We start from the raw sequence: 27,867 nt of genomic DNA on the forward strand, positions 1-27,867 counted from the left end.
TTTCCGGCCTTGGCAGCTGCTCCCTAACCTTCATCAGCACTTGAGTTTTCGATGCGTTGAGAGGGGCGTAACTGTGGAATCTTTCGGGGGGAGAGCTCCGCCGAACTCTGTGGTCTGGGATTCTCTGCTTACGAGCTTGGGGAGGAGTCCGAACATGCCTGTGTCCGGGAGGAGTTCGAGAATGCGACCGAGCTTCACTCGGTCCCTTTTCAACTACGGGCTTGCTTGAGTCTTCCGCCTATCGCTCCTTCGCGATCTCCTCGTCCTTCATCTTGAAGGCTTCTTCTGCTAGGGCATATCCTTCGGCCCGAGTCAGTAAATCAGCAAAATCTCTGGGATACTTCTTTTTCAGGGAAAATAAAAGATCGTTCTTCTGAAGATCGCCCTTCAGGGCGGCCATCACGATCGATTGGTCCAAGTTCCGGACCTCCAATGTGACGACATTGAAACGGTTGATGTAAGCTCGGATGGATTCCTCCTCCCTTTGCTTGATGTTGATGAGGGACTCCGAGCCTCTCCGGAGATGCCGGCTACTAACAAAATGAACCGCAAATTGGTGGCTCATCTGATCAAAGGAGAAGATGGTACCCAGCTTCAACGTCGAGTACCAGTTCCTTGCTGCTCCCTTCAGAGTGGATGGGAAAGCTCGACACAGGATGGCATCTGGCGTGTCATGAAGCAGCATCATTGTCCGGAAGGCCTCCACGTGGTCAACTGGATTCGAGGTCCCGTCGTAGCTTTCGAATTGGAGGAGCTTGAAGTTTGGCGGGATTGGTTTCTGCATGATCATTTGAGAGAAGAGAGGGTCAGTACAGATGTCCTCACCATAAGTAGGAGGAGCGTGGTGGAGCTCTTCGATCCGCCAGTTCATCTCCTGGAGCCTTCGATCCAGGAGGTCCTCTCGACTGTGAGTCTCGAGGGTCTTCTGGTAGAGTGGAGGTAGGGATCCTTCGAGAGTGGAATCGTGATCAGACCGGGGGCTCTCCACCCTCAGATTCCCCTTTTTGGGGAAGATAGGATGACTGGCCCAAGTGGCCCGCCCTACTGCCGGATCTTGGAACTCCGACGATGCTCTTTCCAACCGCACTGATACTTGCAGCTGTTGCTGCTGCTGCTGCATGGCCTGCACTTCTTCGGTGAGGCCTCTGACTTGCTGAACCAGCAGGTCGAACTACTCCATACTGACCGCCGTTGCCGGAGGAGGAGGAGCCTGAAAAATTGAAGGCAAGTCTAGAGCCTGAGATCTGGCTGCGGAGGCCATGGATCGCCTAGTGGATGCCTTTCGGGGAGGCATCAGGTGAAGATCTAGTAGGAGAAGGAGAGGAGGACGTCGGAGAAGATGACTGGAGGCAATCCCGTTGAGAACTCCCTCAAGAACAAGGGTATTGCAAAGACACGCCACCATTCCTCTAGTGCCAATTCTGTTGGTGCAGAATTCTGCTGAAGTTGGAGTTGCTGGAGTCAAGATGACCGCGGCCGCCATCGGGACCTGCAAGGAAAGTCTAAATCGGAGTTGGAGGTTCTCCGACAAGACCCTCTGACGTTCAAGTCAGTACTCTGCATCAACAGAAATGGAGTGCTCGAGTGAAAATTTTAGTAGAGTTTTGAGATAGAGTTTTGAGCTTAGAGAAGAATGTATCTGAGGATCTTTATTTATAGATGGATAGCGTAACTGATTGATAGTGACGTCTGCAACCATCTGGTAGTGGGTCGTTCAGAGTCGCACGGAGTTTGTTACGGAGAGTAGTGGCATCGAGGGCCGTTCAGGGCCACGTGGAGTTTATTACAGAGAGTGGTGTCCATTGTCGTGACTTGCCAGAGAGTGGAGCAGAGTAGCGGGCCTCGTCGTGGCTTGCCAGAGAGTGGTGGAGCCACGTGGAATCCATTGCAGAGAGTGGAGCAGGGTAGCGGCCCTCGTCGTGGCTTGCCAGAGAGTGGTGGAGCCACGTGGAATCCGTTGCAGAGAGTGGAGCAGGGTAGCGACCCTCGTTGTGGCTTGCTAGAGAGTTCAGATCTGTCAGCTGAAGCTCGACTGGGATGTCTGATGGAGCAGAATGGTTCTTTGTCTCGTCGATCTAGGAGAAGCTCAGATATTTTCGAGGTCGCTGATGAGTCTACTATTATCGAAGGCCTTGGGCACTGAGGCTACAGGTGAGAACCATCTGCTATAGAGACTCGGATGAAGATTTTCTGTTGACGAAGTCTGGTAGGAGTCCAATTGCTAGGAAAGTCCGTCTGGGATTTGCCTGATGTGGAAGCTCGTCTGAAGATTATCCGTCGGAGGAGTCTGATTTCATGAGGAATCTGACGGAAGGTTAGTCGGTGGTGGACTTCGGATGGCGTTGGGGAGGCTCGTCTGCTGGAGGAGTCTGAGGGATCCGAAGGCGATCGATTGTTGTAGAAATCCAGCTGCTGGAGCTCGTCCGTTGCAAAAGTTCGTCCGAAATTCATCCGCTGTGGAAGTTCGGATGGAGTCCGGTTCTTGCAGAAGCTCATCCGGAATCCATCCGCTGTGGAAGTTCGGACGGAGTCCGATTCTTGCGGGAGGTCGAAAGGAGGCCGCTTATTGTAGGAGCTCGGTCGAGGATCGGTTGTCGTAGGAGCTCAGAGTAACGACCTGGCCGGTGGATCCTGTCCCATGGTAGAAGCTCGTCTGGGATCCGGCTACGAAGAAGCTCGGCTGAAGTCTACCTGTAATAGAAGTTCGAAAGAAATTTATTTACAGTAGAGGCTCGAATGAAATTTGCTTATAGTAGATATTTGGGGTAGACAGCCCGCTATAGGAATTCAGAGTAGATCGCTCGTAGTAAAAGTTCGGCTCTCGCGGGAGCTCGGTTGGGATCCGGAAGGCGGTCGACCACCGTAGAAACTTGGATGGAGTTTGGTTACTGTAGAAATCTTGTTGTTGGAGAAGCTCAAATGCTGACGAAGTTCGGAAGAAGTTCGAAATAGGGTCGTTCGTGGCCGGAAGAAGTCCGGAAGGGATTCGGAGAGTAGTTGATTACTGTAGAAATCGGCTGGCAGTGAGGCCCAGAGAACTTTTGGGACGGCCTGGTAGATGAATGCAGAAGTTCATTATCGAAAAAGTCCGGACGGTCGATGGGGTTCGGAGAGATGCCACACACAAGGTCGGAAGTCGGAAGAGCCCTGAAAGGGTCGGTCTTTTACAAACTTCGGCCGGAGGGTATTTTATACCCAACAGTTAGTATTTGTTAGTAACTCATGTATTTTATGATGAGCAAATCAGCTAAAGAATTATGCATGAATAAGGTACATGCACTATATATTTTATATTTTATTCATCCAATAAATTATTTGATAATATCGAGTCGTGTATTTTTCTTCTTGTAGAAAGATGATGATTTTATTATTTTCTTAGAAATAAAAAAAGTTATAGAAAAAATTATATCTTTCAAATTAAAATTGATGAATACAACTCAAACAAGAAAGATTAAGCTATAATATTTTTAAAATAATTTTGAATAATGCATGCAACAAATCAAAAGACAACAGAAATCGAGAAAAATCTATTGTGAGTGATATATTTTATTTTTTTATATATAGATGATTATATTTATATATTTTATTCTAATAATTGATAACTAAATCTCTTTTTACATATTGGAGTAGATGAGGATGAAATTCTTGTTATTAATATGACTATAAAAAAAAGAGATGTACGTAGGATGTAAATAGGTGGTCATGCTCTGCTTGATGATGAAGATTCCGAAACAATTGATACTGAAAATATTAATTCAAAAAATGATTTCTTTATCAACAAAAGATAAAAATAATTATGTTACTTCTTATTATTATATTATTTAAATATTTTGAATTTATATTTTTATTTACAATATTTGATATCATCTATAATATCTTTTATATTATATTAAATTTTTAATTTAAAAAAATATTATTTAAAAAAATAAATACATACCGTGCATTGCACGGGATTCTAAGCTAGTTTAATTAAAATTGATAATTAATTTTATATAAATAGTTAACTAAAAGTAGTGAATATAAATAAAAATAAAAGACTATTCTAATTATTTATTTATTATTATAAAAATTATGTACTAAAATTAAAATAATTATTAATAAAATTTAATAGTATAGAGTAAATAGTATAGATAAAATAAAAAAATAAAAAAAAATGAATGAGTGTTAGTGTTTTATCAAAAATTTAATAAGATTTAATTTTATCAATATAAAAATCTATCCTTTACCTGCTGCATCTATCCTTTCTTGCATCATTTTAATTTAGGAGGATGCAAATTAGTGAATTAGGATAGATGGATAATCTCTTTTTTTTATCCATCATTTCTATAACTTGTTAAATCAAATGATGGATGGAACTATCTATCCTTTCAATCCCATCCATCTTTGCTCTCACGATGCTCACCAAATATAAGTGTAAAGATGATATTATGACTATTGATAGAAAAAAATGTTAAAAAATGATGAAGCAACACTATATGTCCATCATTATGATTTTAAATTTTCTAATCTTGCAAATAAATGATAATGATATGAATGCTGCATTAATTCTATTCTCTTAACAAATCAAAAATAAGACTTTTGTGTTTTTAGAAGAATTTTTTTTTTTTGAATGAAAAGAGAGAGAAACATTATTCACCATTTGGCATAACTACTTGTGGTCCAACTTAGTTTTTCGATTTGCAGGTGCCTACAACCCTTAAAAGGGAATGATCAGAAAAAGAGATAAGGAAAAAAGAATCATAGGACATAGATATTTTCTCTCAAAAAAATTTATCTACACAAAAAATTTGAGGCATAAATTTAGAAATACATTTGGTTATATTTTTTAATTTTTAAAAAATATTTTTTATTTTTTAATTTTTATTATTAAGTAAAAATAAAAAAATAAAAAATATATTTGGTAACTACGTTGCTATAAAGCAAAAAATAACGTTTGGGGATGACAGGTGAAGAGCTCGATGAGAAATAAGGATTCGAAAAGGAAGAGAGAAGGAGGTGGAGAGGTGATGAGCTTGACAAGGAAGAAGGATTCAAGAAGAGAGGGAGAAGGAGATGGGGAGGTGAAGAGTTCGATGAGGGAGAGGGTTTCAGTTTTTTACTTTTTAGCTTGGCATTTTAGATGTGGAGAAATAAAAAAATAGAAAAATAAATTTTAAAAAATAAAATTTTTTACTTTATATATAAAATAATTATTTTAATTATTTTAATTTTAATTTTTTACTTTTTATAATTTTATCAAACATTATATTTTGATTTTTATTTTTTAAAAATCAAAAAATAAAAAAAATACTTGTTTTTAATAATTAACCAAACGCACCCTGCTAAACGGTCCCCCTCCCCCTCACTTTTCCTGACTACCTCGCTTATATTTCTGTCCTCCTAGTTTCCCCTCCCTTTCTCTTTCTCAAGGGAAGCGCGGAGCCATGTACAAGAGCCGGCTTCAGGAGCTGTGCCACCAGCGGCTTTGGGCCCTCCCAGAGTACACAAGCAACTGCGAGGGCTCCGACCACAATCCCCGCTTCCGTGCCGCCGTCACCGTCAATGGTCTCTCTTTCCACGCCGCCGACCTCTCCAAAACCTCCAAGGAGGCCCAGAACAAGGCCGCCCAGGCCGCCTTCGAGCACTTCGCCTCCGCCTACCCCGCCCCGCCCCCGCTTCGCCCCTCCCCCTCAGGTGAATAATATAAAAGCCTTCTGCTACCTTTCGGCTAGTGTAGATGAATTCTTACCATCCACATCAGTTTGCGGAAGTGGTTTTAGGGAGCAAAATTCGCTCCCAGAACCACTCCCAGTGCGAGGGTTCGAAGAAAGGCGAGATTTTTATGGAACTTAGGGATAACGTGAAGTAGCGATCCTTTCTTTTCTACAAGCAAACAAAAGGTTCTATCTCTTGTTGGAATCATTTCATGAGTTCACTTGGTTTTCTTATAATCTCTTTATATCTGATAGGCAAAAAAAAAAAAAATTCTGATTCTCTTTTATTTTACCGTTGTGATTTCTTCTTTGCTTTCTCGTTCTTTATGGTCTTTAGATGGTTCACCTGGTCTTCTTTTGGTCACTTTATATTTGTTGGAAAAAAATTGATACTTTGCTCTGGATTCTTCTTTAGTTTCACATTGTTTATCTCCTTTTTGGGGTGAAAATATCGTGACATTCGGTTGAACATGCCTTTTGGAAGACTTGGGTATCAGTGCTTGATCATCTGTTAGAAATAAAATTTTTTTATATCAAAATTTTGTCCATTCTATCTTTCTTCTTGATTGAAGATGTTTTCTGGAACCAAACTTTATCATTTGATAGCTAAGATATTGATTACAGTTGTAGGAGAATGTACTACAGTGAGAACCCTCTTCTGAAAATTGCACAAGAGTAGAGATGGCAAAATCGACCCGACCCGATGGGTATGCACCCTACCCAAACCCGGTCAAGCTAAATGTACTCCAAGAAAGATGTAATTCTGGCTCAAATATTCCAAGGATGATGAAATTCTTGCTCAAACTAGTCATGAATCCAACTTATGTGCACCATGTTCGACATGTTTATTGGTATCACCTTGTTGAATTTTCAACATGGGATTTATCTGGCTCTTTGGCTAATTTTGCCTTACAGATAAGTTTAGATCCCTATATCAAAACAATATCACTTCCTGCTAGCTGTCTCTAAAATTTGAAGGGTTGCTTCTTAGTTGCTCGAAACTCGGTTTCAGTGGTAAGCAAGATCTATCTTCCCTCAAGTTGACCCTATATGTTTCATCGTAGGCCCATCTCTTGCCTGCATTTACCTTGGCCTGGAATCTTGAGCCAATTTAGAGAGTCAGCATAAGGTTGATAGCCCACTATAGAATTGGTTACAATGAAGCCTTCTCGTATTTATGTACCAAAAAAAAAAAATCTCGTATTTTAGTTGTTTGCATTTAGTCAATGTGGCCCATATATTTGATGAGAAAGTTCTGAACCATGATTGATGTAGGTTATGACCAAAATAGGTTTAGTTTAGTTGTACTAATTTTTTTGGGTTTTAATCTCAATTCATTTGCTAGTTTTATTGAATCTTAGAGGTCTTCTTTATGTCTTTATGAAATAGTTAATTGTTGTCTTATTTTCTTACAGCTTTTGTATCAATTTTTAGAGCTACCTTGAGTTGACATTGAGTTAGAAAAGTTTTGAACTCACTAGAATTGTGATTTGGAAAGATTTTGATCGTCTTCTATATTTGATCTTAGGGAGTTATGAATTTATTTTTATCAAAAATTTTAATTATCTTTTGTTAGGAAGTGATAGATTTGTTATAGTGGAAGTTTTGGTTAGTTAAAAGTTTTATTATATAAGTCAAAAAATGTAAGTTAGATTCCTTGATCCATTCTTGGTAATTTAGTGTTCTTTTATGTTTTAGGGTTGTTTAATTGTCTGTATATGGATCTATAAGTTATGTATGATTCATAAATTATCATGAAGTAATTCCTTTGTGGAAATTTTACCACATAGTTTTGTTCCTTTTCTTTCTATACTTCTTTACTCAAACCCTACTATTCTCTTTTCTCTTCCTTTTACCTTTTTTCTCATTGTTTTGGATTATATATATATATATATATATATATATATATATATATATATATTCAGATGTATTCAAATATGAAACTTACTTCTTCCATATCATCTTTATCTATGGTGCTATGTTGAGAAGTTGCATAAAGTGTCAAAGTCATCTTAAGTGGTGACAAAATGATCCTTAAATAAGGCAATAACAGGATGGTAGGGACTTTGATGATGTGAGGAGTGGTCAATACAATCAATATATATCCACGATGTTTGATGCCATCCTTGTCTCAATCAATGATCTTAAGAGAAGTTTTTTTTTAATGGCTTTCCTTTGGATTTTGAGTTTCCCTTTTGAGATGCATGGAGATAGAGGGTACATGAAAAATGGATGAAAATCCAACTGAGGACCCTCCATGTCTATATATGAAGGTCGACAATAAAGATAACTACCAAAATGTTGAAGATCAACCATCTAGTATTATTTTGATTGAAAATATATTAATTTAGAAAATTGATTGTCCATAAATGGAGCAAGAAGCACTGGAATTGATCCATTCCATGACAAACATTGAACTCAAGTGCTGAAATTTTATGCCCATTGCATTATTGGAGGCTTCGAGATTATTGGTCAAGATATGAGTTGCATTATGACTCAAGCCCCTGTGGGAAAATTAGCCTAAAAGTTAGTATGAAAATTATAAGAAAATAAGGAAAATATTACTATATTCCCTAAAGACTAATATAAATGACTTCAGAATTTCAACAAAACAAACAAATTAACTGAAATTAGAACACAAAAGTTAAACCAACTAAACTGAACCTGATTTATGCATAAACCACATCAAGCATTTTTTCTGTGTGAATCTTGTCCATGAGATTTTTTGGATTTTATGTGTTTGATCCATCATGGGAGTTCTTCCATAACTTGATGATGAAGTCCTATGAACAATTTTCATGCATGATCCATCAGATGGTTACAGGTCTTGCTTAGTCCCTAGGTTAGGTTAGACAGGTTTTGGACTCACTAAGAATGTGTTTTGAAAGAGTTTGATGATTTTTTATATGGTGTTGGTGCAAAAATCCGCTTGCGCCGGAGAAGCTGGAGTCGGGGAAGCCGCGGTCGCCACCGGGACCTGCAAGGGAAGTCTAAACCGGAGGTGGGGTTGCTCCGGCAAGACCCTCCGACGCTCAAGTCAGTTCTCTGCCTCAACAAGAATGGAGAGCTCGAACGGAGAATTTAGCAGAGTTTTGAGATAAGAAATGAGCTTAGAGAATAACGTATCTGGGTCCCCCCTTTTTATAGGCGGGGGAGGTAACGGATTGATGGCGACGTTTGTAACCATCTGGTCGTGGGCCGCCCAGGGTCAGGCGGAGTTTGCTGCGAAGAGTAGTGGAATGGACCCGTGGCTATCACTGGGGCGTGCCACGTGGAGTCTGCCGCATGAAGTGGGGCGGCGTTTGTCGTCGTGACTTGCCAGCGGATGGGAGAATCGCGCGGTAACCGTTGCAGGAGGTGGAGCAGGATCGCGGCCTTTTATCGTGGCCTGTCAGGTAGTAATGGAGTCGCGTGGAATCCGTCGTAGGGAGTGGAGCAGTGCTGCGATCGTTACTGCGGCCTGTCAGGGAGTGGTGGAGCTGCGCGGAATACGCCGCAGGAAGTGTAGCAGAATCGTGGCCGTGATTGTGGCCTGGGAGTGCAGATCTGTCGGCTGAAGTTCGGCTGTGGTCGGAGTCTGACCCCACGTAGGGGTCCGGGCGGAGTCCTTGTGGTTGGGGTAGTGGGTGGAGTCCGGCTCCCGTGGGAGTCCGGGTGGAATCCCCTGCAATCGAAATCAGATGCAAAGTCCGGCTCCCGTAGGAGTCCGGACAAGCTTACCGGCAGCTGACGTTGAGGACGGAGCCCGGCTCCCATAGGAGTCCGGGCGGAGTCCACTTGCGGTTGAAGTTGTTGGCGGAGTTCGGCTCCCGTAGGAGTCCGGCGGAGTTGTCCTGTAGTCAAAGTTAAAGGCGAAGTCGGCTCCCGTAGGAGTTCGGACGGGGCTTACCAGCAGTTGATGTTGAGGACGGAGCCCGGCTCTCGTAGGAGTCCGGACGGAGTCAACTTGAAGTCGGAGTTGTCGGCGGAGTCCGGCTCCCGTAGGAGTTCGGACGAAGTCTGTTTGCAGCCGTTGGAGTCGAGGACGAAGCCCGGCTCCCGTAGGAGTCCGGACGAAGTCTGCCTGCAGCCGTTGGAGTCGAGGACGAAGCCCGGCTCCTGTAGGAGTCCGGGCGGAGTCTTCCTGCAATTAAAGATAAAGGCGAAGTCCGGCTCCTGTAGGAGTTCGGATGGGGCTTACCAGCAGTTGATGTTGAGGACGGAGCCCGGCTCTCGTAGGAGTCCGGGCGGAGTCAACTTGAAGTCGGAGTTGTCGGCGGAGTCCGGCTCCCGTAGGAGTCCGGACGAAGTCTGTCTGCAGCCGTTGGAGTCGAGGACGAAGCCCGGCTCCCGTAGGAGTCCGGACGAAGTCTGCCTGCAGCCGTTGGAGTCGAGGACGAAGCCCGGCTCCCGTAGGAGTCCGGGCGGAGTCTTCCTGCAATTAAAGTTAAAGGCGAAGTCCGGCTCCCGTAGGAGTCCGGACGGGGCTTACCAGCAGTTGATGTTGAGGACGGAGCCTGGCTCCCGTAGGAGTCCGGGCGGAGTCAACTTGAAGTCGGAGTTGTCGGCGGAGTCCGGCTCCCGTAGGAGTCTGGACGAAGTCTGTCTGCAGCCGTTGGAGTCGAGGACGAAGCCCGGCTCCCGTAGGAGTCCGGACGAAGTCTGCCTGCAGCCGTTGGAGTCGAGGACGAAGCCCAGCTCCCGTAGGAGTCCGGGCGGAGTCTTCCTGCAATTAAAGTTAAAGGCGAAGTCCGGCTCCCGTAGGAGTCTGGACGGGGCTTACCAGCAGTTGATGTTGAGGACGGAGCCCGGCTCCCGTAGGAGTCCGGGCGGAGTCAACTTGAAGTCGGAGTTGTCGGCGGAGTCCGGCTCCCGTAGGAGTCCGGACGAAGTCTGTCTGCAGCCGTTGGAGTCGAGGACGAAGCCCGGCTCCCGTAGGAGTCCGGACGAAGTCTTCCTTTAAGGTCGGTCTTGTTGGCGGAGTCGTTGATTCTGTTGAGGACTTCGGCTGGGGGTATTTTATACCCAACACCAGTCCCCCTACTTCCGAGTTTGAATTTCGAACGAAGGAAGTACAGAGAGATGGGCACAGCCGAAGCCGTCCCTTCGAATCCCGCGCACTGCCACCCCCAGATATTTTGGCCTTTAATGTGTGTACGTCAGAGCCCGTTTTCCGGTGAAGGTGACCTGAAGAGTCTTTTCGGAACCCCCGTCGGAACGCGATCCCAAGCGTCGTGCTATGGAAATTTGTGAACGGTCAACCCTCGATAGCGGTGAGGGGGACATGCGGGACACGTGGCACGCACCAATTGGCCCAGGAACATCCGCCGCCATAACTGCGCTAGGATCCGTCGGCTATTTAAACCCCCTAATCTCCCTTCGTGGCTTCATCCTGTCGATAGGACGGTACCTTTCTTTCGCCTGAGAGCCTAGCTACTCAGCTACCTCCCTCGCACCAGTCCTTGCCTTCTTCAGTCCCCCAATTCTTCTCTGAGGGTTTCCACACCATGTCCTCTACCCCGGAGGCCATTCTTGAAGGGATGTCTAGGGCTTGGAGGAAGGCGAGGAGGAGAACGGCGGCCGGTGAGGATCTCCGTCGTCTTAAAGGGGGCTCAAGGAAGAATTCCTTCAACAACAGGGGTTTAATAACGGGGGCCGCCGGTAAAGTTATTCTGCCCGAGAATTTCGGAGTAGCAAGGCGGGGTGATACCGGTCAAGAGGGCAGAGCTGTCGTCACAAGCTGTGGCGGGATCCTTGATGCCGTCGGGGCCGAGGGACCAGAAGCGGTCGGCGTCGACGGTGGGGCAGCAAAATCTGTTGCGGGGACGGTGGAAGTAGCGCATGCCGACCTTGCCGGAACATTTTGGGTGGCGGCTGTCGTGGAGCATTCGGAGACGGAGCATATCTCTGGTGTCACCGCTGCCTCCAAGGTGACTCCGGCTCTTCTTGAAACAGGTCTTCGTCACTGCTGTCGTTGCCCTTATCGCCCCCGGGAATCTATCCCACCCTTTTCCCCCTAGGGTTGGGACTTCGGAGATGGAGCGAAGCGAGGCGAGGCGAGAGCCGATAGGTCCGTTACACGCACTGGAGAATGCGACTGAGAAGGACAGAGACGGGGAGAGGAGCCGGAAGCGGCCTCCGGTGTATCCTTCCCGAACCGTGTTCGTGAGGCTTGCAATGATGTATATCTTCTTCTTCTTTTTTTTTTTTCTTCTTGACCCACCGGGTCTTGTAACGTATATCTTGTTAAATGAAAAGGAGATTTTGCTACCTTGTCTGCATCTTACATCGAATAGTTGTTTGTCGAGCTTCTTCGTTTTCCTTTCCTCTTTCTTCTTCCTTTTCTTCTTTTTTTTACGTCGTCCTAAGGTCATCGACGACTTCTTTTGTCTGTGTAGGGTTGTTATCTGCCGAGCTCCTTTTCGACTTTTACGCCGTTCGAAGATACTCGGTTGTCATTTTTCCGTCAATGGCTGCAGGTTCGCTTGGGGCCATTTGGGCCCGGGGTCCCTCCTAGGGCTTGAATTCGGGGACCGAGCTTCAGTTGCCCTCGGGCGCTGCTTGTTTTCCAATCATCACTGTTGCGATCCATTACCTTCCTTTATTGCTTGGAGTTTTTTCTCCGCTGAAGTCGAGGCCAAGTTCGGCTCCCGTGGAAGTCCGGACGGAGAATCCCTCTTGAAGTTGGAGTTGTGGGCGGAGCCCGGCTCTCGTAGGAGTCCGAGCGGAGCCTTCCTTGGCGTCGTGGACAGAGCCCGGCTCCCGTAGGAGTCAGGGCGAAGTCTTTCTGCAATCAAAGTCATAGGCAAAGTCCGGCTCCCGTAGGAGTCCGGACAAGGTTTATCGGCAGTTGCTGTTGTCAGCGGAGACCGGCTCCCGTAGGAGTCCGGGCGGGGTTGTCCCGTAGTTGATGTCGGCGATGGAGCCCGGCTCCCGTAGGAGTCCGGGCTGGGCTTACCATCGGTCGAAGTTGCTTAAGTTAGGGCGAGGTTTTCCTCTTGGGGGCGCATATGGGCATTGCAGGGCCTTCCCCCCATCCGGTCTAAAAGGACCGGGCCTTCGACTTTGCTCAAGTTGGGGCGAGGTTCTCCTCCTGTCCCTAACAGGGCTGTGGGGGCACATATGGGCGTTGTAAGGCCTCTCCCCCCATCCGGTCTAAATGGAACCGGGCCTTCGACTTTGCTCAAGTTAGGGCGAGGTTTCCTCCTGTCCCTAACAGGGCTGTGGGGGCACATATGGGCGTTGTAAGGCTTCTCCCCCCATCCGGTCTAAATGGAACCGGGCCTTCGACTTTGCTCAAGTTAGGGCGAGGTTCTCCTCCTGTCCCTAACAGGGCTGTGGGGGCACATATGGATGTTGTAAGGCCTCTCCCCCCATCCGGTCTAAATGGAACCGGGCCTTCGACTTTGCTCAAGTTAGGGCGAGGTTCTCCTCCTGTCCCTAACAGGGCTGTGGGGGCACATATGGGCGTTGTAAGGCCTCTCCCCCCATCCGGTCTAAATGGAACCGGGCCTTCGACTTTATGAGGTTGCCTTTTTGTTTTCGATACAGTTTGTTTGAATTGTCCAAAGACATGTGGATATGCGGTTTTCGATTAAAACGAAGTCACTGGTAGTACATCCGTAAGTTTTCTGAGCTCCACGGCCGCGGAAGGTCAGTTCCTCCGAGCTCCTTAAGATAATAAGTTCCGGGCCGGACTACTTCTTTGACTTCATAAGGTCCCTCCCAGTTTGGGGCGAGTTTCCCCCGGTCCTGAGGTTGCGAGACAGCAGCTCGTCGAAGTACTAGATCTCCTGCTTTAAAGGCTTTGTTCTTGACCCGGGCGTTGTAATATCGAACAACTTTCTGTCTGTAGGCTGCCATTCGAACCTGAGCGATCTCCCGTCTTTCTTCCAGCAGGTCGAGGTTGGCTCTAAGACTTTGCGAATTTTGGTGTTCGTCGAATGCCACGACTCGTGCCGACGGGAGTTTAAGCTCGATCGGGATGACGGCTTCCGTTCCGAAGGCTAAAGCAAAGGGGTTTCCCCCGTAGGTAACCTCTGGGTAGTTCGATACGCCCATAGCACATGATAAAGCTCGTCCGCCCAAGTTCCTTTTGCTTTTTCAAGCCTTGTCTTAATCCCCTGCAAAAGGGTTTTGTTAGTCACCTTAGCTTCGCCATTCGCCTGAGGATGGGCTACTGACGTGAAGTTGTGGGAGATGTTTAGATCTTCACAGAATTCGGCGAATCTGGCTCCCGCGAATTGCCGCCCATTGTCAGTGATTAGGGTTCTAGGCAAACCGAACCTGCAAACGATTGATTTCCAGACGAAATCTTGCACTTTCGCTTCTGTGATTTTCGCTAGTGGTTCGGCTTCAACCCATTTGGTGAAGTAGTCGATCGCTACAAGGAGAAACTTCCTTTGTCCAGACGCCATGGGAAAGGGGCCAAGGATATCCATCCCCCATTGTGCAAAAGGCCATGGGGCACTCAAAGGTGTGAGCTCGGTGGCGGGCTGTCTCTGGACGTTGGCGTATCTCTGGCATCGATCACACTTTTTGACATATTCAATCGAATCATGATGCATCGTTGGCCAGTAGTATCCTTGGCGGAGTAGCTTGTGGGATAAAGACCTGGCTCCCAAATGGTTTCCGCAAACTCCCTCGTGTACTTCCCATAAGGCGTAGTCAGCTTCCGAGGGCCGGAGGCATTTTAAGAGGGGCAAGGAGTATGATCTCTTGTACAGTTTACCCTCATAAAGGAGGTATCTCGAGGCTTGATTTCGGAGTTTCCGAGCTTCTTTCGCATCCTGGGGGAGGACTCCATCTCTGAGATAGATTATCAGCGGGTCGACCCAGCTGGGCTCGTGGTCGACCTCCATTACGGACCGCGATTCTTCTGTACTCGGGTGTTTTAGAACTTCAAAGAGGACGCCTTTGGGCAATTCGGCCGGAGCCGATGTCGCCAGTTTGGAGAGAAGATCGGCTCTGGTATTCTCCAGCCTTGGAATCTGTTTAATGCTGAAGTTGCTGAAGGCGGGGGTGAGCTCCTTTACCTTCTCAAGGTATCTGGCCATACTGTCCTCCCGCGCTTCGAAACTCCCGCCGACCTGTCCCACCACTAGTTGGGAGTCGCTGTGTACCCGGAGTTGACCTATTCCCAGCTCTTTGGCGATCCTTAATCCTGCGATCAGAGCTTCATATTCCGCTCCATTGTTTGTTGCGGGAAACTCGAAACGCAGAGCGTACTCCGCGATGACTCCCTCCGGGCTGACCAAGATCAGGCCTGCACCCGCGCCTGCCATGTTGGAAGATCCGTCCACATAGAGGGTCCAAAAGCAATCAGAGGGATTGGCCTCTTCGTTGGGGGAGTTCGGGTGAGACTTCAGGTCGTCAACTTCGCCTTGCTCAGGCTCGGCCTCCTCTGAGATGGTGCACTCTACTACGAAATCTGCCAATATTTGGGTCTTTATTGCTGGTCTAGGTCTGTAGTTGATGTCGAATTCTGTGAGCTCAATCGCCCATTTTGCCATTCTTCCGGAGGTGTCAGCCCGGTGCAAAACCGCCTTGATTGGTTGATCAGTGAGTAGCGTCACGGTGTGCCCTTGAAAGTAGGGTCGGAGCCTCCGAGCTGCAATCAACAAGGCGTAGGTCAGTTTTTCTAATTTGGTGTACCTGGTCTCGGCGTCCCTCAACGCGCGGCTAATGTAGTAGACGGGTCGCTGGACTTTCGTTTCTTCTTTGACAAGGACGGCTGCGAGGGCCGTGGGAGAGACCGCCAGGTACAAAAATAGTTCCTCCCCAGGTTCAGGCTTCGTCAGCAGCGGGGGTGAGCTAAGGTAGCTTTTTAATTCTTCAAACGCCTGTTGGCATTCAGAGGTCCAACAGAAGTTCTTCGGCTGCTTGAGGGTTTGAAAGAAGGGCAAGCATCGTTCGGCCGACCTCGCGACAAAGCGGTTAAGAGCCGCTATCCTCCCTGTGAGGCACTGAACCTCCTTGATCGACTTTGGGGCGGTCATCTCTTGGATGGCGCGAATTTTCTCTGGATTGGCCTCAATCCCGCGCCCTGATACCATGAAGCCCAGGAACTTTCCTGAGGTTACCCCAAAAGCGCATTTAGTTGGGTTCAACTTCATTCTATACTTTCGAAGAGCGTCAAAGGTTTCCTCGAGGTCGGCGACATGATTTCTGGAAGACCTGCTTTTTACAAGCATATCGTCCACGTAGACCTCCATGTTTTGGCCGATCTGCTCTTTGAAGATTTTGTTCACCAGCCGTTGGTAGGTTGCGCCCGCATTCTTGAGGCCGAATGGCATGACCTTGTAGCAGTAAAGGCCGCGATTAGTGATGAAAGCTGTCTTTTCTTCATCTTCCGACGCCATTCTAATTTGATTGTAGCCGGAGAACGCGTCCATAAAGGTGAGGAGCTCATGGCCTGAAGTAGCGTCCACCAGTTGGTCGATTCTGGGAAGGGGGTAGCTGTCTTTTGGACAAGCCTTATTCAGCTTTTTGAAGTCTATACACATCCTCCACTTGCCGTTTGCTTTCTTGACCAAAACAACATTGGAAATCCAATCAGGATAATTGACTTCCTTAATGAATCCGGCCTTAAGAAGCTTATCCACTTCCTCGGCTATCGCCTTTTGCCTCTCCGGGGCATGGCTCCGGATTTTTTCTTTCGTCGGTCGATGCTTTAGGTCGACAGCCAGATGATGCTCCATGACTTCCGTGTCAATCCCAGGCATGTCAGCTGGAACCCAAGCGAAAACGTCCGCATTTCTTCGTAGAAAATCAATAAGACGCGTCCGCACCTCCTCCCCCAGGTTGGAACCAACTAGCACCACATGATCCGCGTTCCCATCATTCAAAGGGATTGGTACTAGATCTTCGATTGGGCCGCCCCTCTCTTCAGTGAGGTCATCGCGAGCATCCAATCCATCGACAGGACAGGGGTCCGATTGATCGCTTCTTTGCAAGGCGACGTTGTAGCAGTGTCTAGCTAGGGCTTGGTCTCCCCGGACCTCTCCAATCCCCTGGCTGGTGGGGAACTTCAGTTTCAAATGGTAGGTCGATACGACAACTCGAAGAGCATTAAGGCCGGGTCGGCCAAGGATTGCATTGTAGGCGGATGGCGCCTTTACCACCAAGAAATTCACCAGAGCCCTAGACTGCTTTGGATACTGACCCGCGGTCACAGTCAAAGCTATCATTCCCTCCGTCGGAACGGCGTCACCGGTAAACCCTATCAAGGGGAAGCAAATCGGTCTCAGATGACCGCCAAGAGTGGACATTCTTGAAAAGACGTCGTAGAACAAGATGTCGGCCGAACTTCCGTTGTCGACGAGAATGCGACGGACGTCGTAGTTTGCTATATTCAAGGAAACCACGACCGCGTCGTTATGAGGGAATTGGACTCCCTGGGTATCTTCTTCGGTAAAGGTTATGGGTTCTTCAACTTTTTGCCGCTTGGGGGATGCAGCTGGTATGTTGGTTGTCCCCCGCCGGGATTCCCCCGAGATGGCATTGACGGAATCCGACAGAGGCCGGTCATCCGGCCACTCCTCATCGGCGACCATAGCCGGAGATAATTGTGCAAAGGCCTCGCAAGAAGACATCAGATGAAGGAAGGAGGAGTGAGTGCCGGAGAAGATGGCCGGAAGTGGATCCGTTGAGCGCTCCTTTAAGAACAAGGGTATTGCGAAGGCGCGGCCCTTCCTCTAGCGCCAATCTTGTTGGTGCAAAAATCCGCTTGCGCCGGAGAAGCTGGAGTCGGGGAAGCCGCGGTCGCCACCGGGACCTGCAAGGGAAGTCTAAACCGGAGGTGGGGTTGCTCCGGCAAGATCCTCCGACGCTCAAGTCAGTTCTCTGCCTCAACAAGAATGGAGAGCTCGAACGGAGAATTTAGCAGAGTTTTGAGATAAGAAATGAGCTTAGAGAATAACGTATCTGGGTCCCCCCTTTTTATAGGCGGGGGAGATAACGGATTGATGGCGACGTTTGTAACCGTCTGGTCGTGGGCCGCCCAGGGTCAGGCGGAGTTTGCTGCGAAGAGTAGTGGAATGGACCCATGGCTATCACTGGGGCGTGCCACGTGGAGTCTGCCGCGTGAAGTGGGGCGGCGTTTGTCGTCGTGACTTGCCAGCGGATGGGAGAATCGCGCGGTAACCGTTGCAGGAGGTGGAGCAGGATCGCGGCCGTTTATCGTGGCCTGTCAGGTAGTAATGGAGTCGCGTGGAATCCGTCGTAGGGAGTGGAGCAGTGCTGCGATCGTTACTGCGGCCTGTCAGGGAGTGGTGGAGCTGCGCGGAATACGCCGCAGGAAGTGTAGCAGAATCGTGGCCGTGATTGTGGCCTGGGAGTGCAGATCTGTCGGCTGAAGTTCGGCTGTGGTCGGAGTCTGACCCCACGTAGGGGTCCGGGCGGAGTCCTTGTGGTTGGGGTAGTGGGTGGAGCCCGGCTCCCGTGGGAGTCTGGGTGGAATCCCCTGCAATCGAAATCAGATGCAAAGTCCGGCTCCCGTAGGAGTCCGGACAAGGCTTACCGGCAGCTGACGTTGAGGACGGAGCCCGGCTCCCATAGGAGTCCGGGCGGAGTCCACTTGCGGTTGAAGTTGTTGGCGGAGTTCGGCTCCCGTAGGAGTCCGGCGGAGTTGTCCTGTAGTCAAAGTTAAAGGCGAAGTCCGGCTCCCGTAGGAGTTCGGACGGGGCTTACCAGCAGTTGATGTTGAGGACGGAGCCCGGCTCCCGTAGGAGTCCGGACGGAGTCAACTTGAAGTCGGAGTTGTCGGCGGAGTCCGGCTCCCGTAGGAGTCCGGACGAAGTCTGTCTGCAGCCGTTGGAGTCGAGGACGAAGCCCGGCTCCCGTAGGAGTCCGGACGAAGTCTGCCTGCAGCCGTTGGAGTCGAGGACGAAGCCCGGCTCCCGTAGGAGTCCGGGCGGAGTCTTCCTGCAATTAAAGTTAAAGGCGAAGTCCGGCTCCTGTAGGAGTCCGGACGGGGCTTACCAGCAGTTGATGTTGAGGACGGAGTCCGGCTCCCGTAGGAGTCCGGGCGGAGTCAACTTGAAGTCGGAGTTGTCGGCGGAGTCCGGCTCCCGTAGGAGTCCGGACGAAGTCTGTCTGCAGCCGTTGGAGTCGAGGATGAAGCCCGGCTCCCGTAGGAGTCCGGACGAAGTCTGCCTGCAGCCGTTGGAGTCGAGGACGAAGCCCGGCTCCCGTAGGAGTCCGGGCGGAGTCTTCCTGCAATTAAAGTTAAAGGCGAAGTCCGGCTCCCGTAGGAGTCCGGATGGGGCTTACCAGCAGTTGATGTTGAGGACGGAGCCCGGCTCCTGTAGGAGTCCGGGCGGAGTCAACTTGAAGTCAGAGTTGTCGGCGGAGTCCGGCTCCCGTAGGAGTCCGGACGAAGTCTGTCTGCAGCCGTTGGAGTCGAGGACGAAGCCCGGCTCCCGTAGGAGTCTGGACGAAGTCTGCCTGCAGCCGTTGGAGTCGAGGACGAAGCCCGGCTCCCGTAGGAGTCCGGGCGGAGTCTTCCTGCAATTAAAGTTAAAGGCGAAGTCCGGCTCCCGTAGGAGTCCGGACGGGGCTTACCAGCAGTTGATGTTGAGGACGGAGCCCGGCTCCCGTAGGAGTCCGGGCGGAGTCAACTTGAAGTCGGAGTTGTCGGCGGAGTCCGGACTCCTACGGGAGTCCGGACGAAGTCTGTCTGCAGCCGTTGGAGTCGAGGACGAAGCCCGGCTCCCGTAGGAGTCCGGACGAAGTCTTCCTTTAAGGTCGGCCTTGTTGGCGGAGTCGTTGATTCTGTTGAGGACTTCGGCTGGGGGTATTTTATACCCAACATATGGAATCTCATGGAATCAGGAATTTACTATTTTTTTTGAAAGTCTTAAGTTATTGTTTGTTGGAAAGTGAGTGGATTTGATATAATGGGTTTTTGGTTGAGTAGGAGTCCTTCCTTGAGTCTAACAAGATGAGGGGCCAAACTCCATTATGTTGAGATTTCTTTCATGATTAGGAAATATTGTTTTAGGGATTTTTGATTTTTTGAATGTCTTAAAATATGGGCTAATGGGAAGTGATGAATTATGTACGATTTCTGGATTTTGTCGATTGAGGTAACTACTTTTATGGACATTTTACCTGTTAATATTATCTCTTTTCTCTCTGTGCTGCTTTTATTCTATCAAACCCTTCTTCTCCTCTTTTCTCCTGTTTTTACTGCCTTTTTCATTGTTTTGAATGCAATATAAGGAAAAAAAATATTCAGATCCATTCAGATCTGAAAATTACTTTGGCACATTTCCGTTTTATTTGTGATTTATGTTGAGGCTACATTAGTGATGCTGCCTGAATGGTTCTATCCAAAATCCAAATTCTCTGGCTGTCTAGTTCTTTTTATTTTGCATGTAATCAGTGTAACACATTTATTTGAAGCAAATTCACAAGATATATAAACAAGTAAACCACCAAGATGGAACTTTTTCATTCGTAAAATAGCACTAAAGCTATTGGGTTAGCTAATCAATAGGAAATTTGAAAGATATCAATTTTAGTGCATGTAAAAACTCCTCTCACATGCTTGTAACTATATCATCACCATGCCCTTTCTTCTAAGTACTGAATTCTGAAATGGAATCCTGATGACTTTTAGTTTAGCATGAAGCTTTTCCTAATGATTACAATTAAAAAAAAATGATTGCGAAAGTTTTGTATGATGAGACTTGGGGTGCTGATGCATATTAGTGTTTTTCTGCATAAGATGTTCTCTCAGGAGGCAGTTTTTTGATGCAACTTTTTACCAGGCATTTGGCCTGATCCATTTTATTGAGTTTGCATAAGGTTACCGATTCTAACATTTAATTTCCTCTATTGACTAGCTACTTGCTGCACTATCAGGTTTCCAAGTCTATTTCCTCCCTTCTCCAGGGATGTTTAGTTGATTCCATTAGTGAATAAAAAGGCGCGCCTAAGGTGCGCCTAAGGCGTTGGTGCATGGTGCATGCTGCCCGGCGCTTAATAACAGCCAGGCGAGGCAATTTGCCTCAGGTGCACTTGAGGCACCCTAGGCGTGCGCCTAGTTGGTTCATGAAAGGCGCTCAATAAGCACGCCCAATAGGATTTTTTAGAATTTTAGTCAAATAAGGAATGTACAACTGGTAATTAGGTTAAGAGTTTTAAATTTTAATTACCTAGGGACTCTAAAGTGGGCTGCCAACTGCCTTTTCGTTTAACTAAAAAACAAACTTTAAAACCAACAAGTCTATCTCTATTTAAATTTTAAAGTTTAAACTATTCTTGACCAAGAAGAAGTCCACATCTTTTAGAATTCTCTTTCAGCCAGAAAACCAAAGAAACGGCACACCTAATCAGTGAACGCACGTAACAGGAGCGAAGGACTCTTGGACTCTCTACTTGCTTGCTGTCCGGTACTTCCTGAACTGATCTCTTCCTCCCTCTATCTCTCTCTCATTGCATGCCTATTCTTCTCTCTATTTTATCTTTTTTTTTTCCCGTTATGCTCATTCTCATGTAATTGTTCATTTACATGCAGCATGGCCTCTGAAAATGTTAAAAAAGATCCAGGATGGAAATATGGCTATTTGGCAGATCCTAAAAACAAAAACAATGTCACCTATAGCTTTTGCAGCAAAGAAACTAAAGGTGGCATCTATAGGCTAAAGCAACATTTAGTTGGAGCTTTTAGAAATATTATAGCATGCCGAAAATGCCTTGAACATGTGAAAGTAAAAATTAGAGAGTTTATGTAAAAGAAAAAAGACGAAAAGGATGATTTAAATTTGCTGCTTGATTATGATGATGTTGTTTTGGAAGATGAGGAAGAAGATGAAATTGTCATGGTTGATCCTCATGGAAAGAAAATTACAGATCTGAGAAATAAGGGCAATAAAAAATCAAGACAACATGGTCCTATGGATGCCTTTTGCAATATTAGAAGAGAAGGAACAAGTGGAAACAAAGAAATGGGAAAGCAGACCACTATCAATGATGCATATAAGAAAGAGCTCAGAGAAAAAGCATGTGCAGACCTAGCAAGATGGATGTATGAAGCTGCAATTCCCTTTGAGGCTATGAAACTAGATAGTTTTAGAGTTGCAATTGAGTCCATTGGACGATATCGGGTGGGCATGAAACCTCCAACTGCTTATGAAGTTCGGGTTCCTCTTCTAAAAAAAGAGGTAGCTCACATTGATGAGATAATGAAGAGTCATAGAGAGGAATGGGCAAGAATCGGATGTACTATCATGTCTGATGGTTGGCAAGATAAGAGTCAGAGGACATTGATAAACTTTTTGGTCAATTGTTTAAAAGGAAGTATGTTTATTGAATATGTTGATGTATCTGTCTACATGAAGACTGGAGAAAACTTATTCAAATTACTTGATAGGATGGTCCAAAAAGTTGGAGTTGAGAATGTCGTACAAGTCGTAATTGATAATGCAGCAAGTTATGGATTGGCCGGTAAGTTTGCTTAAAGTATTTTTCTTTATAATTGTCTTATTACTATATTTATGTTAGTAGTTTGTTAATAATAAGTCTGACATTGGAACTTGTGTTATTAGTACGACTTTGGAGGCAAAGTATCTCCCATTATATTGGACACCTTGCGCTGCCCATTGTATGGATTTGATGCTAGAAGACATTGGAAAGCTTCCTTCCATTAAAAGAACTATCAAAAGGGCAATTGAATTGACTGGGTATATTAATAACCATTCTAGTGTCTGGAATATGATTAGAAAGTACACTAGCCACAGAAACTTGCTAAGGCCAGCAAAAATTAGGTTTGCTACTTCATTCCTCACACTATCAAGCATACATAGGCAACGTGATAATTTAAGAAAAATGTTTACATCTGAAGAATGGTCAACTAGTAAATGGGCAAATGAGCAAGTGGGAAAAAAGGCATGTCAAGCTGTTTTATCACCTTCATTTTGGAGTGGTATTCTTTATACTCTTAGAGTGTCAGGTCTCCTTGTTCATGTGCTTCGTTTAGTTGATTCTGAAAAACAACCTGCTATGGGCTACATATATGAGGCCATGGATAGGGTTAAGGAAGCAATTGCAAAGTCATTCCACCATAAGGAGGATAAATATAGTGAGGTCTTTAAGATCATTGATACTAGGTGGAATTGCCAACTACATCAGCCTTTACATGCAGCTGGGCATTACTTGAAGCTTGAGTATTATTATGATAACCGCCAAATTGAGCAAGATGAAGAGGTGAAGGATGGGTTGTATAAATGCATTGCAAGGCTGGTTCCAGATCTTGGTGATCAAGATAAGATTGGTGAAGAGCTTTCAAAGTACCAAAATGCTGAAGGCTTATTTGGTATCCCTATGGCAATTAGGCATAGGAAGACAAAGGCACCAAGTAAAAATTCTTAGTCACTAATTTAGTAGTAAAGGCCTAACATTCTTATTTGACTAAGTAATTGTTAATTATTATTTGCAGCTGATTGGTGGTCTTCATATGGAGCCTCAACTCCTAAATTACAACAGTTTGCTATAAAAATTCTGAGCCTTACATGCAGCTCATCAGGATGTGAGCGAAATTGGAGTGTTTTTGAACATGTAAGTACCTACGAGATGTTAGCTTAGTTTGGACTTTATAAGCAGACAACCAATTTTAATATAACTTCAACCCATTTTGTAGGTTCATAGCAAAAAGAGAAATAGGCTTGCACAATCCTGCTTGAATGATTTGGTATATATTAAGTACAACAGGACTTTGATGAGGAGATTTAAGCTGCGGGATACACTTGATCCTATTTCATTGAAAGATATAGATGAAAGTAATGAGTGGTTAACTGAAAGGATTGAAGAAGAATTTGCTGAGAATCAATCTGTTTTTGATGGTGAAGATTTGACATGGGGAGATGTTGCTAGAGCTTCTGGAGTAGAAGAGGAAAGATTTAACCTGAGGTCAAGAGGAGGCAGGCAGGGGAGAGGGCAGCAGGCTCGAGTTCTGGCTCAAATCATGCTTCGTTGTGAGAGAGGCTGAAATAGATGAGGAAGATGATGAGGGATACAAATTTGGTGATGGGGAAGATGCTTATGGGCCATTGGACTATGATGAGGATGAATATTGAGGCCAATGAGTCAATGACTGATTATTTTTACTAGAATCTTAGACATATTTATTAGAGTTGAGTTGACATTATGATGTTTTTTAGTTTACTTATCTTTAGTTGTTTAAGGTCCAGCTTATTTTTTGTTGTTTGAGTTGACATTATGGTGTTTGGATTGTTGTTTGAGCCTTGAGATTCATTATTATGGTTTTTGGATTATTGTTTGAGGTTCATTAGTTTATATAATACTACTATTTTGTGTTACAGATGCTGTTATATAATTTTATATATTTTGTGCTTTAATTAGCACCTAGATTCACTCAGACGTGCGCCTAAGCCTTGTGCCTAGTGCCTAGGCGCCAACAGCCCTTTGCGCTTTAGTGCGCCTAGGGCTTTTTGATACACTGGATTCCATGGTTTTTGAAAGTTGAAGTTTCAACAATTATTCACATCATGGTTTTCAGAACTGTCCCGAACTGGCCGGTTTGGAGCGTACCGAATCGTACCGGTGGAGAATCGGGATGGTTCCGTCAGGAAAAATGGCACACGCTGGTGCTGGAGAAGAGAGGAAAACAAAGGAAGAGAGAGAGGAGAGGGAGAGGTCGTCGGAGGCCGGTGGTGGCCCTCTATGGCCGTTGGAGGTCGGTGGAAGCTTGGTGTGCCTGATAGGGCTATTGCAACGAGCGACAAAGAGAGAGAGACAAAGGAGGAGGCTGTCGAAGATAGGAGGATGGGACGCCTGAGGGGCCGTCGGAGGTCTCCGGGTGGCTGTTGTGGCCATCGAGTGGTGAAAGCAGCGTGGACGGAGTCACGACCGCGGAACAAGGGCGACCGCCTCTATTCACGTTTTTAAAAAGGAAGATGAACAGTGAAGTCGGCACTTGGTCCGTCAGCTTCACTATTTTAGAATTTTTTTAAAAAAGTTTAAAAATAGTGAAGTCGGCAATTGATTTGTCGGCTTCACTATTTCAATTTTTTTTTTAAAAAAAGCTCAGAAATAGTGAAGCCGACAAACTCATTGCTGATTTTACTATTATCGGGCTTTTTTAAAAAAGTCGTGAAACAGGTGCGACTGCTCTTGTTTCATGCCGCGAAGCTGCAGGCGGCGTTTACGCCATCTGACGGCCACGGCGGTTAGTCGGAGGCCCTCCGACACCTCTCTGGCGGACTCCCTCTCTCTTTCTCTTCCTCTTCCTCTCTCTCTCTTCCTCTCTTTTCCTCTCTTTCTCTCTTTCTCCTCCCTCTGTTGATTTGTGCCGGTTCGATTCAGTACGGAATCGTACCGAACCGTGGCATCGGCCGACCGAAACGGCCATTGGTATCGGAATTGAGAACCTTGATTCACACTTTACTTTTAGGTTACTCAGTTTTCTAGAAAAAGTTTTGGCATATTTTTTTCTTATCCTTGGATGACATTCAGCCAATTCAGTCTCATTAACCATTTATCCAAAATTCTAGTCAAACCAATTATTTGTTTACCAATGTTGCTTTAAGGATTAATCATTATTGTGAAGTTTTGTCCAAAGACAAAATGTTTAGGAGTTAAATTGCCTTATTTTGATGTTTGAGTATTCTTTTTCCTTTTTCTTTCTTTTTTTATGCAATACATCTTCCTACATGTTACAATTTCTATATTACCATATTTATGGAATATATATCCCTATGTTACAATGTCATCTTTGCAAATTTCTGGAATCCAATAAAGAGTGTGAGCTTGCCAAAATGGCTGGGTATTTCCAAATTCTTGATAAGGTGAATTAAAAGAAGTTATTGTTGGATAGTAATATTGCTGGGCTCATTGTAATTAGTAAAAAAAAAAATCTTAGGGATGTTTTTGTAATTTACCATAGAAGGATGTGTAATTTTAAGTGTTTATGTAGTACATTTGAAAAAAGTGTACCTGCTAGGAAGGAAGCTTGGATACTTCAAATTTGTATGTCTCTATTGGATGAAGATCATTACTGTCATTTCTCAAATACTCTTCGGAATATGCTTCAGATACCTACTTTAAATATTATTTTTTAAAATTAGAAAGGGTCTGCCAATATTTCTCATTGCTTGAGCTACTTCATTGACACCTTAGGAGATGAGGATGAGGGCTTTCTTTTCTTTTGTTTTCCCATTTTCTTTTTGACAAATGTTGATTGTTTAACAATGGGTGGTCAATTTTGAAGTTTCTAATGCTGATATTATTGGAGTACAGATTTTGATTTTGCTTAATGGATTTTAGTTATGACCTATGCTCCTCGGACCTTTGAATTTGCTGTGAATTGCCCAACCTGACACTTAGAGAAATGGGTAATGGCAAAGCTTAAGGGATTGGCAATATTCACTGGTCTCACTAGTACAACATTGTTCCATAAATGTAATGGTATGTGGGATCGGTGTGGGTGTTGATTAATTTGTGAGTTAGTGATGTCTCACTTTGAGTCCGTTGGGATGGGCTAATTACCAAGCCAGTTTGGCAGGTCTTGTTTGGGACCCAACCAAGCCTCTTTGTTGTTTTTCAGAGGAGTGTGGCTCACTTGTTGCTCTCTTTTCGTCTTTTTATTCATGGGAAGGCTTCAAGTTGAGAAAATGAGAGAGAGAGAGAGAGAGAGAGCCTAGCCTAGTACCAGTATTATACACTCCATTATTGACTTTAAAAACCATGCTTAAAGGGCCTTAAAATATTTAACTATTTATTAAAATTTCATTTGAGGGAAAAATTAAAAAATAAATGCAAAAGAAATCTTGGTATGGTATCACGATGCTAGGCTGTCCCAAGAGTTGGATGGTTGCAATGTATTACCTAAGGATGTGATAAGGAAAGCCCTCAAGGCATGTATCCTAATGCCCATCCTCTGTTCCTTATTATCAAAAGTAACGCAGACTAGACACAGACACACACTCGCTCACTCATTAGCACTCATCTTGAGCTTTGACATTTTAAAAACTAAAGACTCTTCTTCTCTTTATAAATGTATAGGATTGGCTATTGATTGGCAGTGTTGCCGCTGAAATCTGGATCGCGGTCGAAAGAAACTGGAGTGGTGGTGCGTCCTCCTGATTGGAAAACCTGCACACAAGTCCTGACCGGAGTTGGTTCTGACGGAGATCCTCCAACGCTCAAGTCAGATCACAGAAAAATAGATGAGAAGTGTTTATAGTATTATGGTCGCGTACCTTGGGAGGTCTCCTGTTGATTCTTTTGTAGGTTAGAGTTGTCTAACTATCGAGAGAGATCATGGGGCGATTCAGGTGCGGCATGGTGAGACTTTCGATAAAGATCGATGAGGTGGTTATCACACTTTCCTTTTCTATTTCGGAATCAACTGAAAGTCGTGGGCGATATTGAATTTTGAATTAAAGTGTAGGTGAGATCGGTCCTACCTCTTCAGTCGAGAGTTTGGCACAATTTGATGAAAGCGGATATTGAGGGAAGGAAATGGTCGAGTTGGGTCTCACCAAGCAAGATGAGGATTGGTTTGTGCTTATGGTCGAAGTTAGAGCTTAGTATGTCCAAATACACTGCTATCTGCAGTCGTCTATGTTGAAAGCCGGTCACTATAGAGACAGAAGGAAATATGATGACGAAGCCAATAGAGGTCGATCTTTGAATTCTGCTCAGGACGGCGGTTTAGGTTCAAGGTTCATTATGGGTTGAAGCTAGAATCGGGCCATCTTACCGTGTTCATCAGTCCATAACTAGCCATTTGCCCCTGTCTTTGGTCCAAGAAGGAAATATCCCCCAACACATGCCCCCTACTCCCTAGTTCAATTTGAGCAAAGGGAGTACCAGAATTCTGATTGATCGAAGATGCATCGTTCTTCACATAAAGGTGATGCATGTTTCTTGGATGAATCATGGGGCCACTTCAAACTGCAATCATGACCAGGGGCAATTGACAGAATCAAAAGAATGGTGCGCCTCATTTTCCGTGCATATCATTAATTGGCTGACTGATGCCTCTTGACTACCTGCGGATTGCACTATGTGTCAATCATCTGGCGGTCAGACAGGATTCGGTATCTGGATGGTTTCGATTTTTCGTGTTTAAAATGCAGACAGCCTCTGACTTTTCCCATACTTTCTCAGATTTTCTTCCTTCTCTTCCTGCCTTTCTTCATGAGGGTTTTTCGATTTGTCGGCGGTT

At 45.6% G+C, this 27,867-nt stretch overlaps 1 protein-coding gene across 1 annotated transcript in view; it reads left to right on the forward strand.

Moving 5' to 3' along the window:
- The first annotated feature begins 5,362 nt into the window (after nt 1–5,362).
- LOC105036140 (double-stranded RNA-binding protein 1) overlaps nt 5,363–27,867 on the forward strand; it is a 37,092-nt gene continuing 14,587 nt past the window's right edge. Inside the window, exon 1 of the mRNA XM_073251741.1 lies at nt 5,363–5,673. Within this exon, the coding sequence (XP_073107842.1) occupies nt 5,424–5,673 (250 nt within the window). The 5' untranslated portion in view covers nt 5,363–5,423. The remainder of the gene's footprint in view (nt 5,674–27,867) is intronic.

Source organism: Elaeis guineensis, chromosome 2 (genome assembly GCF_000442705.2).
Source record: "Elaeis guineensis isolate ETL-2024a chromosome 2, EG11, whole genome shotgun sequence".
NCBI classification, from domain to species: Eukaryota; Viridiplantae; Streptophyta; class Magnoliopsida; order Arecales; family Arecaceae; genus Elaeis; species Elaeis guineensis.